Source organism: Podarcis pityusensis (assembly GCF_964106645.2).
Source record: "Podarcis pityusensis genome assembly, chromosome: 9".
NCBI lineage: Eukaryota > Metazoa > Chordata > Lepidosauria > Squamata > Lacertidae > Podarcis > Podarcis pityusensis.
The window spans coordinates 48,726,084-48,743,794 of record NC_138034.1 but is presented as its reverse complement, the minus strand read 5'-3'; the positions used below and the strand labels follow the sequence as shown (position 1 = coordinate 48,743,794).

Sequence of the window (17,711 nt, the reverse complement as noted above, 5' to 3'; positions counted from 1 at the left end):
AACTGTGCAAAAATTAAATGAAATATAGTGCAGAGGCATAGCTCAACTTGTCACAACAGACTTGCACTTTTTATATATAAAAGCCCCAAATCTACATGTGTCTGCATGCACAGCTATTTCAACATAGCACAGAGTGATTCTTATAACAATTGCTTGCTTTTATGAAAAATGCATGATTATTATATGTCACTGCATATTATAGCATGCGCAGTGGACACACATGTGCAATATTACATGCCCCAACTATAAATGCATTAGTCCATGAATGGTGTAGATTTGGCATTTTTTTTGCAGGAAAAAATCCAATTATTATATGAGTGACTGTATGGTATACCATTCTCAATCTGCTGTACATTCATACAAATCTTCAATATCACATGCCCTGTAAGCTTCATTTTTTAAAAAACAACATAAGAATGTTAAATAGTTTGTCTGACTACATAATGCACCTGGTTATACCTATATAATAACTGCAATTCAAATACATTCAGTAGCATTTACTCTCGGGATAGGCAATTATGGGTAGGAGGGGACAGAGGAGAAGCTAGAATCAGCTGAATCCATCCAAATGAACTGAGTGACAAGTTATTGTGATGGACATGCATGTGTAAACTAACTTGTACTGTAAACTTCCAGCAGCCTCCACCACAAAGAGGATGCAAAACTTTTGTCCTTTTTTCATACGCATTACTTACGTCGTAAATGCTGCGTTTACTTTGGCTCCAAGGTAATAGGAGTACAATATGAACATCCCAATCATAAAGGCAAGGAATACCATAATAAAAAGGACCATAAACTTGAAAATGTCTTTTACGGTCCTTCCAAGGGAAATCTGCAATGGGCCAAAACTCTCATTCGCAGGCAGGATATAAGCTATTCGAGAGAAGCTAAGCACAACAGCTATTGCATAAAGACCTTCTGATATGATCTGCGGATCAGATGGAAGCCATTTATCTCGAGCTGAAAGAAAGAGACATAAACGAGAAACTGTTGCTTTACGTGTATTTTTTTATTGCTTGTTAAAAAAAAATATATCTGGCCGTTCTATATTCATATATCTTGATAAAGATACATATTTATAGCGCTGAATAGATATTTTTGAGTAATTCGAATTCACCACGACCTTGTAAGAGAAGTTGATTTGGAGGAATTAATTCATGACTTTGTGATGAAAAAGGCCAGAAAGCTTTAAAGTGATTTATTTACTTATAAATGTTTGTAGCCCTTCAAAACTTCAACAGAATAATATCTTTATTTGGATTTATTTATTTATTAAAAGTTGCAAAACAGACACCAAGCTTTGTAACACTCTTCTTCAAGCTGGATGCTGTTAAAACAAAAATAGGAAAAAAATAGAAAGTTGTTTGAGGACATGATAGAAGAGATCCAACGGGTGGAGATCAATGTATTAAATGTAATTGCAGAAGAAAAATCAAAACTTTTCTTTCATGATTTATAAGGTCATATGCAAGGAGTAGCATCTTCAGGAGGAGGCTTGTTTTATAAGTTTGTACTGGGCTCAAAAAAGTAAAGGTAAAGGTAAAAGGTCAAGGACCCCTGGATGGTTAAGTCCAGTCTAAGGCGATTATGGGGTTGTGGTGCTCATCTCGCTTCAGGCCGAGGGAGCCGGCATTTGTCCACAGACAGCTTTCCAGGTCATGTGGCCAGCATGACCAGACTGTTTCTGGAGCAATGAAACACCGTGTCGGAGGCCAGAGCACATGGAAACACCATTTACCTTCCTGCTGCAGCAGTGCCTATTTATCGTGCTTTTGAACTGCTAGGTTGGCAGGAGCTGGGACAGAGCAACAGGAGCTCACTCCATCACAGGAATTCAAACCACCGACCATCCGATCGGCAAGCCCAAGAGGCTCAGTGGTTTAGACCACAGCGCCACCTGCGTCCCAAGTATGCTTGGGTGGTTATATGAGGTTACAGGTGCAACTCACCCAGTGGGGCAGAGCTGCAACAACAGCATCGTGGCAGCAGAATTGCTATTACTTACTGGGAGGGTCAATGTGGGGGCTGTGGGGCTGCGCCAGTAGACCCAATCTACCCTGTCCCTCCCAGTAAGTAATAGCAATGCCGCTGCTAGGATGATATTGTTGCAGCTGTGCTCCACTGAGTGAGCATCTCCTGTGATAATTGGACTCGATGGCCCTTGTGGTCTCTTCCAACTCTATGATTCTGTGATTCTATGATTCCTCATGCTATTCCTTTAAAAGGATGCTAGCCATTTTAATATACTAGAGACACGAAAACATTTCTTTGACTTGCCGTAAGTAAAATATTCTATGTTTGGTGGAAGTGTGACTTCAGAGAGGTCTGGCTCTTGAATGAAGTTGTCCACATACTGCTGTGCTTTTGTAGCCTGTAGAAAGGCCAGCAGCCTTGCTGTGAAAGCGGCAATGAAAATAGACAACATCCCAAAATCCAGAACGTTCCACAGCTGCAAAATATATTCTCGGGGTCCTTCTGTCCAAAGCTCCTTGCACTCGGACCACATCATGCCTAAAAACCAGAAAAGCAATAAAAACACAGTGAAGACTGCAGACTGCTACACACTGACTTGGCAGCAAGCCGCTGAACTCTGCGAGACTGACTTCAGAAATGGAATTGTACAAGTGAAAATGGTTTCGGCCTTTCTTAGCTGCTTTACACAAGGCATGCCATACTTGAAAGCCACTTCCATGCAGAAAACTGCAAGGATCTCACCTGTCACACTAGATTTATGTACAGGGTCATAGGCCCATTCTGCAATATTACTGGTGTAACAGACCTCGTGAAATGTTAGCACAAAGTGGAATACAAGCAAGACATATAAATCTGCATATCTAACCCAAACTCACACTCAGATTATCTGAGCTCTTATCTTGATTACCAGACTTAGGTTAGTCCTGCAGGAAAGTGAGGTAGGTAATCTTCAGCAGCTGCTTGGCGGAAGTATTCCAGCCTCCCTCCTGAGCACTACCTGTAAAAGTAACACTTCCCTATTCTCACCTGCAGAAGAGAAACTGCTGCTCAGCATTGATGGATTTATTCCATTCAGTCATCTAGCCTGGGAGCAGCCGGGTCACCTTAAGGTGACAGGAAGAAAAGGAAAGAGAAAGTATATGTGGGGTGTTGTGTGTATGCACACTCATATGTCTAATGGAAGATTCAGGTGCTCTGAAATTTTCTGGCATTCTATTGTGCTAAGGGAACAGTGTTAAGTTGTGGGTGAACATATCTGACGACACAGCGATTCTTCAAACAGCCACAACAGAACTGAACTGAACTGAACTGAACTGCTTATATAGAGCACCACTAGAACGCAACAGTAACCATTTTCTGTAACTATCCAATCACTTACAGATAGGTAGCCGTGTTGGTCTGCCATAGTCAAAATAAAAAAAATCCTTCCAGTAGCACCTTTAAGACCAACTAAGTTAGTTCTTGGTATGAGCTTTCGTGTGCAAAATTCTTTCGTATCTGAAGAAGTGTGCTTGCACACGAAAGCTCATACCAAGAACTAACTTAGTTGGTCTTAAAGGTGCTACTGGAAGGATTTTTTTTATTTTATCCAATCACTGAACGTCACTTTCAATCACTTATCTGCATATGTGGACCTGAGTGAAAACTATCTACAGTATCCCCCTGCTGGCCCAGGGTGAGAACTTCAGTACATAACAAACAGACCTCCACAATTTTAGATACGATGTTCATTTTATATGAACTTGAAGAGGATGTTAATGAAATTGAAAAGGCATACAGGTACAGGATAGTATTCGAATAAGACATATGCAGAATAAGACTACTGGAGCAACATACAATAGACTCATTGAAATCAACAGATTTGTCTAACACCGGTTTATTTTAACGGCTGTACTCTGAATTTGACTTGGTTGCAGCCCACAACTTTTAAATTATTTTTAGTCCTCTACAATAAGGTCTCCGAGAGAGCAAAATAAAAATGCCAGAGTTATTTTAAGGCTCTAGGGATCAGTGATCAAGGCTATTGACACTCCCAGGCTATGGGGAAATGATGTGCAATCTCCAGAGTTTATTTAACTAAACTCTTGAGATTTTCAGTTCAGTCTAAATTAAGAAACACAGCCATTATAGATTTGGCTAGCTGATCTATCTGCCTATCATGTTGCTTCTCTTATCTCTTTAAGTTGTAGTGAGATTTATTTATTTACTGGAGCGAGAAAGACTTCTTCCCAGATCCCTTGGGTATTCAACACATATGCTGTAATTTGCATTGAACATCTAAGGTCACTGGGAAGAAGTCTGATGCGATTTTTGTGACAAAACCTTACACCAGCTCTTTGTTTCAAAAAATATACGTTTTACGAATAGCACTCTCTAAACCAGAGCTTTCCAAACTGCGTATCACGACAACACGTTAGTGTGTCGGCTGCAGTGTGTAGGTGTGTCGTGTGAATGCTCCCCGTGCTCCTCCCAGGGTTACAAAGGGGTTTGTTTAACCTCCAGTTTGCTAGTAAAACTGAATTACTGTGTCGCGAAATGCTGCATGTCTAAAAGTGTGTCACCACCATGAAAAGTCTGGAAAGCCCTACTCTAAACCATTAATGATGCTTAGTTTTAATTACCGTATTTTTTTGCCCTATAAGATGCACCAGACCATAAGACGCACCTAGTTTTTGGAGAAGTAAAACAAGAAAAAAAATATTCTGAATCTCAGAAGCCAGAACAGCAAGAGGGATCGCTGCACAGCGACCCCTCTTGCTGTTCTGGCTTCTGGGATAGCTGCGCAGCCTGCATTCGCTCCATAAGACGCACACACATTCCCCATTACTTTTTAGGAGGGGAAAAGTGAGTCTTATAGAGCAAAAAATACGGTAGTTCTGTTTGTGAGATCTCTGCCTAGAAATCTACTACAATAGACCCTCGGGTTACTCTCTAGTAATGTAAACTTCGGGTTGCAAAAGTGGCAAACCCGGAAGTATTTTTCCGGGTTTTGCTGCTCACGCATGCGCATAAGCGCTCTGTGCCCCTGGATACAGATTTTTCAGGGTGCGCACAGACCCCTGGAAAGAATTAATGAATTAAATCCATTGTACAGGAGCAGCATACAATAGCTATGACAGAAAGCAGTTTTATCGAAGAATGCCACAGAAAGTAATCAGGTTGACACTGAGATAGAGAGGCTATATACATACCAAGCACCCATACCATGATCAGCATCTCTGTCCAGCTGAACTGAGTGGTCTTAACCCTAAAAATCTGTTTAGGGTAATCAGTAACTGTCACGTTGGGTAATACTGTGACCCCTTCAAATCTGTCTGAAGCGTTGAACACCAGCAGACCCAAGAAAATAATGAAGGAGGCTGCATGTGCCACAAACTTCATAAATGGACTTCTGAGAACTTTTCCAAGCTGAGAAAGCAAAGGAGAATATATTTGTTTTTAAGCAATGTATGCTTTCATTTTCAACAAACATGGCACATGCCAAAAATGCATATTTTATGCTAATTTTCAATTTAGGGATACTTCTTTCCATGCAATTTAACTATTGTAAAGCCATACTTAAGAATCCTTCACCTAAATGACTGTTGTATATTTTTATGCTTTTGTAAACCATTTTGGAATCACATTTTGATGAAAAGTAGCACCAAATTGTTGGCAATCCTGTGCAAAAGTTGAAAAGGTTTTGATTCATACATTTTAATTGGTCTAAAGCAACCCCACACACTGTTGCAATCTCTGAGGGGCTTCTAGGGGTTCCCTCGCTGCGAGGGAAGTGAGGTTACAGGGAACCAGGCAGAGGGCCTTCTTGGTAGTGGCACCCGCCCTGTGGAACCTCCTCCCATCAGATGTCAAGGAAATAAACATCTATCTGACTTTTAGAAGACATCTGAAGGCAGCCCTGTTTAGGGAAGTTTTTAATATCTGATGTTTTATTATGTTTTTAATATTCTGTTGGGAGCCATCCAGAGTGGCTGGGGAAACCTAGCTGGATGGCTGGGGTATAAATAATAAATTATTATTATTATCTCAAGTAAGAAGCATTAACAGGAGGCCTATGAGGCCACCAGTATGTTGGGTAACACATATTGATCCTTATAGTGTGTGTGTGTTTTTCTTTTCATAAACTTATATTCTACATTTCTTCCATCATTGAGCCCAAGGGGTATTCATGCAGTTCTCAGGCTCTTGTATTGACCAGACCTCGTTAGCTTCAGCAAGATGATGGCCTCGTGTGCCTACAGATCATATTTGAGATAGCTTTTCTTCATAAGAGAGAAGAGAAGAAGATATAGGACCTCCTCCCTAGTTCATCCAAGCACAGCAGCCATAACCTATTTTATTTAGTTTAGAAACTTGTTATAAATCACTAATCTTTAGCATTATTTGATTTGCATAGAGTGTTACTTCCTTTTAGTAACAAGAGTATTCATGCTCCAAATTCACTCGCCCAACAGAAGTACAAGATACGAAACCGTAAAACATTCTGGTGTAATAGAAACGAATAATCACAGTTACATTAACAATTATTTGGTTTCAGCAAGGTATCAAGAGAAACAGGAATACGGCCTTCAGCACACGACTGGGTCTCTCACTTCAACAGAGGGCTTTCTGAAATGAAATTCATTTACACACCAAAAAAGCCAAAAACAAAACCTTGTACCCTGCTACATGGTGCAATCCAGTACCCAACGGCAAGAAATGGGAGGCCCAGTGCTACCACCAGCACAACTAGACACTTGATCGCTATGGCCTGTTCCCGTAGTCCTGAGAGGTTTTCATACCAGATGGTCAACAGCTGTTGCTGACAGTTTGGATGGGCCACAAACTGTGGGGAAAACAGAAGAAAAACAAGTTACACAGATACTGAAGCACATGTAATTAATACACTGCAGGGTTGGGTAACCTGTGCCCGACTCCCCAATATAAGTCGTTGGACTCCAACTCCCATCAGCCCCAAGCAGCATGGCAAATTGGATTGATGGAGCAGCATGTGGAGGAACAAGGATTCTATTGCACCTATTGCAACAGCTCACATTTTCCATTTCCTAAGAATACAGATAGTGCAAACATTAACATGTTAACAGAAGAGATATTTCAGTTGAGAGTTGAGAGAACCTTTCAGTTTCCGTCAAATCTTTATATAATGATGAATAATTTTCTGTCACACAACTATTGGGACACTGGATCATGCTACAAGCATATTCCTACTTCGACAGAGGAGCCGCATGCTAGAAATCATGCTTCTCCCTCTCATTACTATGCTTGGGATAAAGCCTTTATTCTTTTTAGTGTGAATTCACAATCCTCTCCTGTGTACCGTTTCCACGCATAAATGCTCTTAAACAAAACTAAACAAAACAGGACCACTTTAAAATGAAATAAAAGGAACGATGCTGAAAGAGGTTATAATAATTTGCTTCTCCATTAGGGACAAAATTTTCACATGGCGTGAGATTCTTTTGAACAAGCGATCGCCCATTTATGGTCATCCAATACAAAAACTTCATGTTTGAAAAGGAATTATACCCCAATATAGCCACTGTAGAGGTGTTAGGGAACAGGGAACAGAATAATAGGTAAAGTAAAAAGGTAACGGACCCCTGGAGGGTTAAGTCCAGTCAAAGGCGATAATGGGGTTGTGGTGCTCATCTCGCTTTCAGGCCGAGGGAGACGGCGTTTGTCCACAGACAGCTTCCGGGTCATGTAGCCAGCATGAGTAAACCCCTTCTGGCACAACAGAACACTGTGACAGAAGCCAGAGTGCATAGAAATGCCATTTACCTTCCTGCCACAGTGGTACCTATTTATTTACTTGCACTGGTGTGCTTTCAAACTGCTAGGTTGGCAGGAGTTGGGACACAGCAATAGGAGCTCACCCTGTTGCGGGGATTTGAACCGCCAACCTTCTGACCGGCAAGCCCTAGGCTCCGTGGTTTAGACCACAATGCCACCCACATCCCCTTGAACAGAATAATACAGTGAGTAGAAATGGCTCTTCGGATTGAGTGGTAGCTGGTGAGATGTGTTACTAGGTCAAATCACCAGTGACCACAATGTGGTGACAGGGATTTTAGACACATTCCTGTCCTTGCTTTTCAGCGATTGAAACTGGCTATGGATGTGGCAGGTGCCACAACTAGCACAGTGGATGGTTACCACAACATGAGCACCACCTACTGAGATCATCAAGTTAACCATGCTTCCCAGAAGGTGCCTCGTTGCCACTTAATGGGAGGAGAGGGAACGGCAATGCAGCAGGGAGGTCAGGCAGTGTGGGCGCAATGGCAGGTGCACTGGATTGGCTCTGCCTGTGAGCCAACCTCCCCACCACTCATTCCTTCTCCTCCTGGCAAGTAGGAGCAACACAGCTGCCGGGAAGCCAGCATTGCAGTTCGGCCCAGCCGGGTGAACGACTTCTGTCATGCGCTTACATAGTACTATCTCTACTATGTACCGTCTCCACTGTCAACTCATGTCAAACGTGTATGTGGGGAATTTACTCTCCCCCTTGTAGCAACCACAGTTGGATCCAAACCACAGGGTTAGATTCAAGGAACCCTGGCAGAAGGAAAATGGCCAATACTGCTATTCTGCAAATATTAGGCATGGGTTGATCCATTAGAGAGATTCAGTATGTCATGGATACAGTGGTGATGATAAATTAACAGCAGTAATTAGAGACTGCTTATTATGCAGTGTGTGTGTGTGTGTGTGTGAAAACACGGTGTTCTCTCTTCAGGATGAACAGCATTTTGTTTTAGCTACGTACAAACTGCTGTCATAGTCACCTATGGAATTGGCACAGTGCCATAACATACGACAGAAATTCTCATGCTTCTGCTTTAGACACTGGCCTGTTGTGTAAGGGAACGTAATCTTTGGGTTTACCTCCACTTTTCTCAAACAAAGCTCTAGTGATGGATATAGAAGAGCTCTTCTGTGATTGGAAGAGCAGCTTTGAAAGACCATTGTGCAGTGCTAGAACACATGTTTGCATACAGAAAGCCCCAGATTCAGTCCATGGCATCTCCAGGTATGGCTGAGAAACACCCTGGCTGAAACCCCGGAGAGCCTGTTGCTAGTTGGTGTAGCTCAGAGGAGGGAACTTTCTCCCTCCCTGCCCAAGAATCACATTCCTCTGGGATAATCTGTTGGGGCCACATGCCAGCAGCAGGCAGAGTTAAAGCCAGTACAATAGCGACGCCACTCATCTCTCACTATTTCTGTCACTCCTGCTCACTCTCCCAGCAGCTTCTCTCTCTCTCTCTCTCTCTCTCTCTCCACCAAGAGGGCTGCTTAGGGATGGACAGAATGCTCTCATCAAGAGGGTTCCCCCACACTTCTGCTCCTCCATCCATTTTGGCTTCACCATCTGTTATGTACTGAGCTGAATCCTAGAACAATAGGATCCAGAATGCAGCAGTCTGATTGGTCCGCAGGAGCCACCCAATCCAGCTCCAGGTGGAAGTGAATCAGCAACCTGTTGGCCTGCAGGAGCAGCCCAGAATTAGCCAATCGTGCAGGGCCCATTGTGTAAATAATGTATACAGTATATAGCTGGACATTTTGGGGAAAGTTTCATTCATTGCTACTATGAGCTGAATAAAGAGCATGAAATTCACACTCGACTCCAAGTATATTTCACCATCCCTCCTGGCAAGTCTCCTTCTTCCAGCCTCCCACCACTGATGTGACTTTAGATCAAAAGCTGCATGCTAAATGGTGCAAGGCAGCTCTCTCTGTTCCTATGAATCCAACCCAATTTATATGACAAGAAACAAGCAGCTACAACCCCACACAGGAAACTTAGGTTTATCGATTCTCCTGAAATCAATAGGCTTAAGCATGCCTATTGTTTCATTTCCCAGTGGTATTTGGCTGGGCTGTGTGATAGCCAAAACAACTATAGACACCTTAAAGACCAAGAAATGCTAGTTGTTTGTGGATTAGAACATTATCAGATTCATTTTCAGTTTTTGATCACGGTCAATGTATCAAAGCAAAGTCCACCTGAAGCAATATTACCCACCAATACGATGAGGGCAAGCAAGGCAGATAGTAACGTACCAGTTTTGATTTTCCTGATAAATTACATGTGAACTGGAGGAATATTTCTAATATTATGAAAATTAGAAAGACTTCAGGCTCTCAGTATGTATCAAGCACCTGTATATACACTAAATCACATGGGAATTCTCACTAGCAAATATTTATGATTGCAAAAAATACTCCTTCTGATTATGATGTTGCCGATATAACTCCATTAATAGGTTTTTTTAAGCTTCATTATCAGCTACCAAAATTATAATAGCAACCTATTCACATGTCGCCACTGCTCTTGAATCTGAGGCATATTTCTTAAAAATAATATTAAATTACAAGCTTCCTCGAATAAGCTATTTCAGACTTTATAAAGAAAGGCTCCTGAATGTACAGATAGTTATCACCATACAATTTTATGTTATTATTAGGTTTGTTTATTTGGCATGTTGCAGAGTTGCTAACATCACAGTAACACCTCCACAGGCTCAAATGAGATTGGAAACATGTTTTTTTCAGAAACTAAAAATATTAACAGTTGTTCTTTCTTGGTGCAAGTGGGAATTTCATTTTAAATGTCCCTCATATACGTGATTAATATTTTTCTGCTTAAAATGCAGTAGTTGTACATAAAGGCACAGAACAAAACGGGCAGCCCTTTGTACAATAAAGGCAGGAGGCCAATAGTTTCCTGATATGTGGGCCTGCAACAAAATGTTGTTGTTTGAATTGCTCCTATTCAGAATGCCAACCAGCTAGCCATGTTCTCTTCCAGGATATTCCATTCCACCCAGTCCCCAATTGCCAGTCAGCATTCCACAGCCACTGAGTATAATCATGGGTAACACTTTTAAGCAATATGGTAAGCTAGGAAAACATTGTGGGGTTTTTTTGCATGCAAATAAGCAATAAGTGCCCAGAATTCTGAATATGAAAATGCCAGCAAAAATAGCTTTAAAGGGTTGTTTTTTTTAACTTACGTTCAGCATAGGTGAAGCTATTATTAGCCATTTACACAATATAACAAATCTTCAAGACATTTGGAAGGCATAAAGATTAGTTTTAAACTTGCTTTGATTAAGGGCTCATCCACACTTATCTGCACTTTAAAGCTCTGAGTGCCACCCCCCTTTTTCTTTGATCAGGAGCTTTGCCCATGAAAATCCACTCTTTAAAGCTGATTCGTAGCAAACAGCATTTCGGGTTTTCCACAGATTGCCATTTGCTGATCCAGCTTTAAAGAGCAGATTTTCATGGGGAACCTCCAAGAGCAAAAAAAAAAAGGGGGGGTGCTCAGCCATTGTGTTTTAAAGTGCAGAGCATGCCTGTGAGAAGTGAGAAGGAGAGGCAAGCATGGACAAGCCTTAAAGCAGCCTTCAGGAGCAAGCTAACTTGCATTCAGCTATATAGACTGCTGAATTAGCTAGCATTGGCAGTTAAATTAGTAAGCATTCACAAAGTAATTAAAGAGCACCTGCACCAAAGAGAAGAAAATTATGTTACAACTCTGAAATTACTAAATGTGCATGTTTTGTTATATAAAGCCAAAATCAGAGATGTGGCTGAGTTACACACTTGAGCACATGCATCAATCTTTTGGGAAAATCTTTCAGCATGCGTAAATTCTTCAGCAACTCTAAAATGACTTTAGATATCAGTTTTAGAGTTTTTAACTATCTATTCTTTGCAGCTGTGATGGTGTCAGGGTAGACATCACTGGGTACCTGCCAAGATACACACCTTAGCATTCCCCATTTCCACTCCTTAGAGTCCCCTGACCCCTTTCTTACTGTGACACAGCACACAATTAAACTGTGGGATTTTCTCCCTCTAAATCTAGCGATAGCCACCAACCTGAATGACTTTGAAAGAAGGATTAGGGCCTACCTGGCCTAGTATCCTTTTTCAAATACTGCCTAGCCACATACATGTCGGGATGCTCTGCCAGAGACACTCTTCTTCTAATTGTGAAGGTTATGGGACAACCCAGCCAGATGGGTGGGATATAAATTACTACTACTACTATTTGCTATTTAACCTCCATTAATTTGTCTAAGAGCAACATGTTCATATCTAGATGTTTATATTTTAGTTTAAGACGCCAAGATATAAACGAGCCACTCATGGCCACTTCACTCCATCCTTTGCTAACAGACCAAGATGTTTTCCAGTTAGCTATACTTTCCCATTTCATGAACCATGCCATGAAACCGTGGTTAACTACTTTGGAACACACAAGGAGACAAAGCCATGGTTTGAAAATGGCTTCATATTCTTGCTTATTCTGAAGCCATTATTTGGTTCTATTAAAGCAAGAAACTATACCTAACTTGAATGTTTCCTGGTTGGTTGGTTGGTTGGTTGGTTGGTTTGCTGGCTTGCCTGAATGCAAGGTCAAGGTGGCTGCATGTGAGGGCACAAGGCTCAAGGTTCATTCCTATCTCAGCTTATTAAACAAATATATGATCATCCGAATGCAGCTATTAATTCTAATTTTAACACAGCATCTCTTAGGAGAGTGCAGAGCAACTCAGAATACTTGCTTCACAAATATGAAGAAAAATACTGGCAACATGTTTCCAGTCATCCATATATTTCCCCCCCAGCTGGGCATTTGTACAAAAATAGTAACAAACAAACAAACAAACAAACAAACAAACAAATAAAATTCAGACAAGGGAACTCAGTGGAAGGTTCTAGCAAAGAAGACAAGAGACGTTTGTCAATGGATATTTCTCCTTGAAGCACATTAGAGCTGATTCTAACCATTTTCCTTTCACTTCCTTATACCCCAAATCAGTACTTTTAAAATTATACTATCTCTAAAGTAGCACCATTTGCATCAATTGCTGCACTGTTGTTTTCTTCCTGACTTCTTCTCCCTAAACATTTCAAGAGACTATGAACTAATAGTCTTCCAGTCACTACTTATTCTAATACTTACTGTAACATCTTCGGAATTTCTGTTGCATTGCCTCTCACAAAAGATGCTCTCAACTAGAATATTTCTTATCAATCTCTATGCTAAGCTTAGCACTATTCTTAAGCCAGCTTCAATTTAATTCAGCATATGAACAAGGAGCAGATTCACTGAATAAGAACAAACTGGGTTTTACATAGCCACTTCCACAATACAAGAGATTTCCAACATTTTACAACCTGATAACAACCAGCTGAATTCCCCATCCAATGAACTCATTTTTCCTTTAGTCCCGTAACCCGAAGACTTGAGTAAAACCGTGTTTCCATTTTATTTTCCTTTATGGTTAAATCCTGTCAAAACCTAACAGGAACTGTCCCAGCAGGCTGCATTAATATTTTGAGAAGAATATAAGCGTAATACCTGAGCATTATCTGTATTTTCCATTTAAAACTTACAAAGAAATCAAGTGCAGAAGTTCTTATCCTTGCAAACCTGAGTTCTCCAAGTAAAAATCACTAGAAAGGCAGCTCGTTTAGCAAGTTTCTGTAAATCCTCTGCAACTGCAAAGCGAAGCTTGCGGTACATACATACAACAGCAATTCTGAGCAACGGTTTCTAGAACTTTCTTCCAGACTTCCAATGTACATAAAATATATAAAGCATATGTAAAATACTAAATTGTTTAGCCTAATCAAAGAAAACTAGAAAAAGCAGAAAGTAGGATAGATCAACATGATAAATAGGTGATGTCAAATGACATCACAAGATTGACATGCAGATGGAGTTTATTAGGAATGGCTAATGGGTCATTTGGAGGAGCTTGGAGGACTGAATTAGGGCCACAGCCTGGAGGTTCTCCAACGTTGCCCTAAGTTTATAAAATCAGCAGATCCTTAAAGATCCAATGTTTTTAAAAGCCCAAGAGAACCTAATCAGTTGATTTGTGTTCAAAGGGCACATGCCTAGGAAAAAGAGAAACATTTGTTTTGTTGCGGTGCAGAATAAAAAGCATACTTGTGGCTTTCCAAGTTATCCAGGGAAGTTCTGCACATCAGTTTCGGGTTATGAACAATCTGCCGAGCTACCTCTCATGCTTTCAGATTCGCTGCCTACTGCAAAATCAGAATCACAATGACAAGACTCTACAGAAGGCAGGAGCCTTGTCTCTGAAGAAATGCCACAGAAGCATTCAGAAGCCAGCCATGCACTCTGCAAAGCCTGCACTGGTCCCATAAATTAATGGCCCCCACTGGCACCGTAAACAGGTAAAGCATGAGCTCAAGATGAAGCTTCCGTGGAGTGCAGGAATCACAGACATTGCAACAACACACCTGGTCTCAAAATAGAACGCTCTTGTAACACAGAGATATACTATATAAGAACTGGATAGTGTCAGTTTCCTTAAACCCATCTCTAATTAATAAACCCTCGATTATTTTTAAAGTTTGTGATCTATATAAATGAAAATATTCAAGTATCTATTAATCAGGGATGAGTTTAAAGAAACTAACACTATCCAATTTACGCACTGCAGTCTTATTTAGTAGGTTGGCTTTAACAGGTGGCTCACTATAACACAATGTGATTTATAACAGAAGCTGTGAAAAAGCTTGCTGTTACTGGCAGCATGGCCACCAAGGCAGACCTATTCAGATGTAAATAAATGTAGGTGTCACTTCCTTTCCGTAGTCCTCTAGCATTTGTGTTTTATTACTTCTCAGAGGTGATGACCCAAGGTGATTGTCTGTAAACGTTAAGACCCAGAAAGCACTGGCCTGGAAGTTTTATAATGGCTGTTTTCTATATAAATAAACTGCCCTTGGAACAGAGTTTGCTTCTGTGGCTATTTTAAAGACTTTTGTCAGCAGAACCCCCTAGAATATACTGTACATCTATCATATCTCACGTCATAGCAGATTCCTATGTAGAGAGACTCTAACCAAACATTATCGTTCGAAGGTTAAAATATGCTTCTCAGAGGCGGAGCTAGCTGCTGTGCCCTTGGGGGCGAGGCTAGGGGCTAGCGTCCCGGGGGGGTGCGGTGGCGGCGAGCGTCCCCGGGGGGCGCCGCCTGCAGCAATGTCACCCCCCCCCCAGGGATGATACCCAGGGTGGGGCGCACCCCCCTTTCTCTGCCAGTGATGCTTCTAAAAGGAACCAACAAGGCCTGTTTCTGTGTGGATGTGATACATCACTTCCGATCTGCAAGCAACTGCCTGTTGCAGCTATTAGTTGTAAGAGCAGTAACAGCTTTCAAAAGGTGAGTGCCATTTTTAATGTACTCTGGGGCATCTACCTCCCATTACACTGACACTACACACAATCCAGACAAAGTGAAGTACTTTTAAGTGCTGTTAATTTAAATGGAAGACACAAAATCAGTGGGACACAGAAGAGCTTAACTGTGGCTGGATCATGGTCAGCGGGGGAGAAGGTTGAGTGGAATGGCAGTACAGTTAAGAACAACATAATGATATAACATCATTTCTATTTACAGAATGATTTCTCCAGTCTTTTTATTTATGCTGAAGACGGATCAAGACGTGGCTGTTTGTCTCTGGATGTTTTAATGGATAACATGCACATGCGTGAGAACACTGCATCACAATAATTGACTTGTGTATGACAGTCCCTATTATTTTCATTGAAAAATGCCAATCTCTCTGCTGCCTTATTGTGAAATCAGTTTGACATTAGTGAATTATTCCTGTCCAGAGGACAGGACCCATAAAGTGTTTACAATGCAGCCCTGTTGTAGTGCTTAAGGTTCTTGACGCAGGCAGTTTATGATGCAATGCATCCAGTATCATACTGTCTAAAAGAGACAGTCACTTACCTTTTTGACTTCATACTTAATTGCCAGTTTGACACGACTCAACGAAGCTCTGTGCCTTTGTGTTTCAACTGGCTCAGCCTCCAAATCTCCATTTAGAATGGATTCTACCTCTTCAGAGTCTCGGCAGAGATCAAGGACGCCAACCACAAAATCCTTGCATTGCATAGACAGCTTGCGATAGTCATTCTAAAAAGCAGACAATAGTTATTGAGTCACATCAATTCATGTGGAACTGATTTAGTAATGCGCATTTATTTAGCATATGTACATTCTGCAGATGACTGTCTAGGCTGGATTGCACATTTCTGCCCTCTTTTTCGTACATGGTATTCAAACCTCAAATGAGTATATTATTAATTGTTATAATTTATTCTATTTACTGTGGCTTTCCACAAAAGCTGCATCAAAACGGCTTACAGATCCATTAAATAAACAAGGCTTGAAAACATTTAAAAAACAAATACATAAAAGAACAGTTTATCTAAAAAGTGCTCGTGCAGCAATGAACCTAACCCCACCCAACTGAAAGATGAGCAGGTCAAAAATCACACTGTGTTATAATCCAAATTAATCCACCAAAAGCCTAGGTAAACAGGAATTTCTTAGCCTGGCATCTGAAAGCTGACAGTGACGGCACCAGGAATGTTCTTCTGGGGAGAGCATTCTATCAATGGGGAGCAACCACTGAACAAGCCAGTTCTTACCACCCTCCACACATTTCTCAGAAGGGGCACACAGAGAGGGGCCTCTGATGACGATCGCCAAGATCCCGGTAGGTTCACAAGAGGAGTGTACAGTAAGGGCTGCTCTCATATTTGGTTTTGGCCAAAGAGGACCAAAGTAATCAAGAGCAGCAGTTCACGGGGCAGGATGCTAGAGTATTCCATATGATGGGTACAAGTCAATCACTTTATTATCTCACCTCTCCCTTCTGTTACTCCAGTTGTCAGTCATTTGTCTCTTACATTCCACGGCTCTCTGTAAATCTGTTATTAACGTCTGTCACCTCTGAAATATGGTCCTTGTGTTCAGAAACTCCTTAGCACACCAATCTCATGGAATTCTTTTCAGCACCGTTAATTTTAGTATGTAAGTCTTGAGCCTGGTTGCTTTCACTACAGAAGTGCTGAATACATTGATAATGTACCTCTCTCTTCCCTGCCCCATTTTAGAACTTGGCTTTGAATATGTCCCAACTTCCTCCTTATTCTCCCTTATTTCAGAAAAGCACTTAGGGTTGCTATTCTATGCCACTTACATGACAGTAAGTTCTGTTGGAAGCAATGGAGCTTACTTAGGAATACACCGTAAAACTCAGAGTTGCCAGCATCACTATGGCTACACCTATGATTTCAGAAATCATTATCTTCCTGTCCTAAGATTACAGAAAGGTGAAGACTCTAAAATTAAGGAGCTGATTTCATTTGTTTCCTGCCTTCTTAGTTGTGACTTCTTAGTCCCTCGAAAGCCTTAGCTACAATACATAATTAACATTTTTTTTAAACCACATGATCAACTTGGGTTGTTAAAAATGTGGGCCAAGTAGATCCATGCAAAGTTCAGAAAGTCTGAAGCAACCTCGTGCATTAGACTGCAATCCTACAGTCACTTACCTGGGAGTACGTCCAACTGAACTCAATGGGACTTACTCCTTCAGAGTGGACATGCATAGGATTGTGCTGTAAATCACCAGTGGTAGCTCAACACACACCACCTCAAATCTGGCAAAAGGAGACCTGGCAGCAGCAGGTCAGTATATGTGGGTCAGTGTGCAAGCTCAGCACATGCTAAAGTGACATGGTTGACTCCATCCAGGTAGTCATAAGAAGTGGTTCTGCTTAATTGCTTGCAGGACCTGAAGCTTTTAGCAGGGGCGGGGGGGGGGCGGAGCAATGACACCTGTGATAAAATTATGAGATGAGACCACTATCTTTCTCA

The 17,711-nt window shown here is 41.3% G+C and overlaps 1 protein-coding gene across 1 annotated transcript in view; it reads right to left on the bottom strand.

Moving 5' to 3' along the window:
• The window catches only part of TRPC3 (transient receptor potential cation channel subfamily C member 3), a 55,959-nt gene that overhangs the window by 13,807 nt on the left and 24,441 nt on the right, over nt 1-17,711 (bottom strand). Inside the window, exons 3-7 of the mRNA XM_081021916.1 lie at nt 15,774-15,959; nt 6,635-6,799; nt 5,166-5,382; nt 2,278-2,511; nt 696-960 (exon numbers count right to left, since the gene is read on the bottom strand). Coding sequence (XP_080878042.1) covers nt 696-960; nt 2,278-2,511; nt 5,166-5,382; nt 6,635-6,799; nt 15,774-15,959 — 1,067 coding nt within the window. The remainder of the gene's footprint in view (nt 1-695; nt 961-2,277; nt 2,512-5,165; nt 5,383-6,634; nt 6,800-15,773; nt 15,960-17,711) is intronic.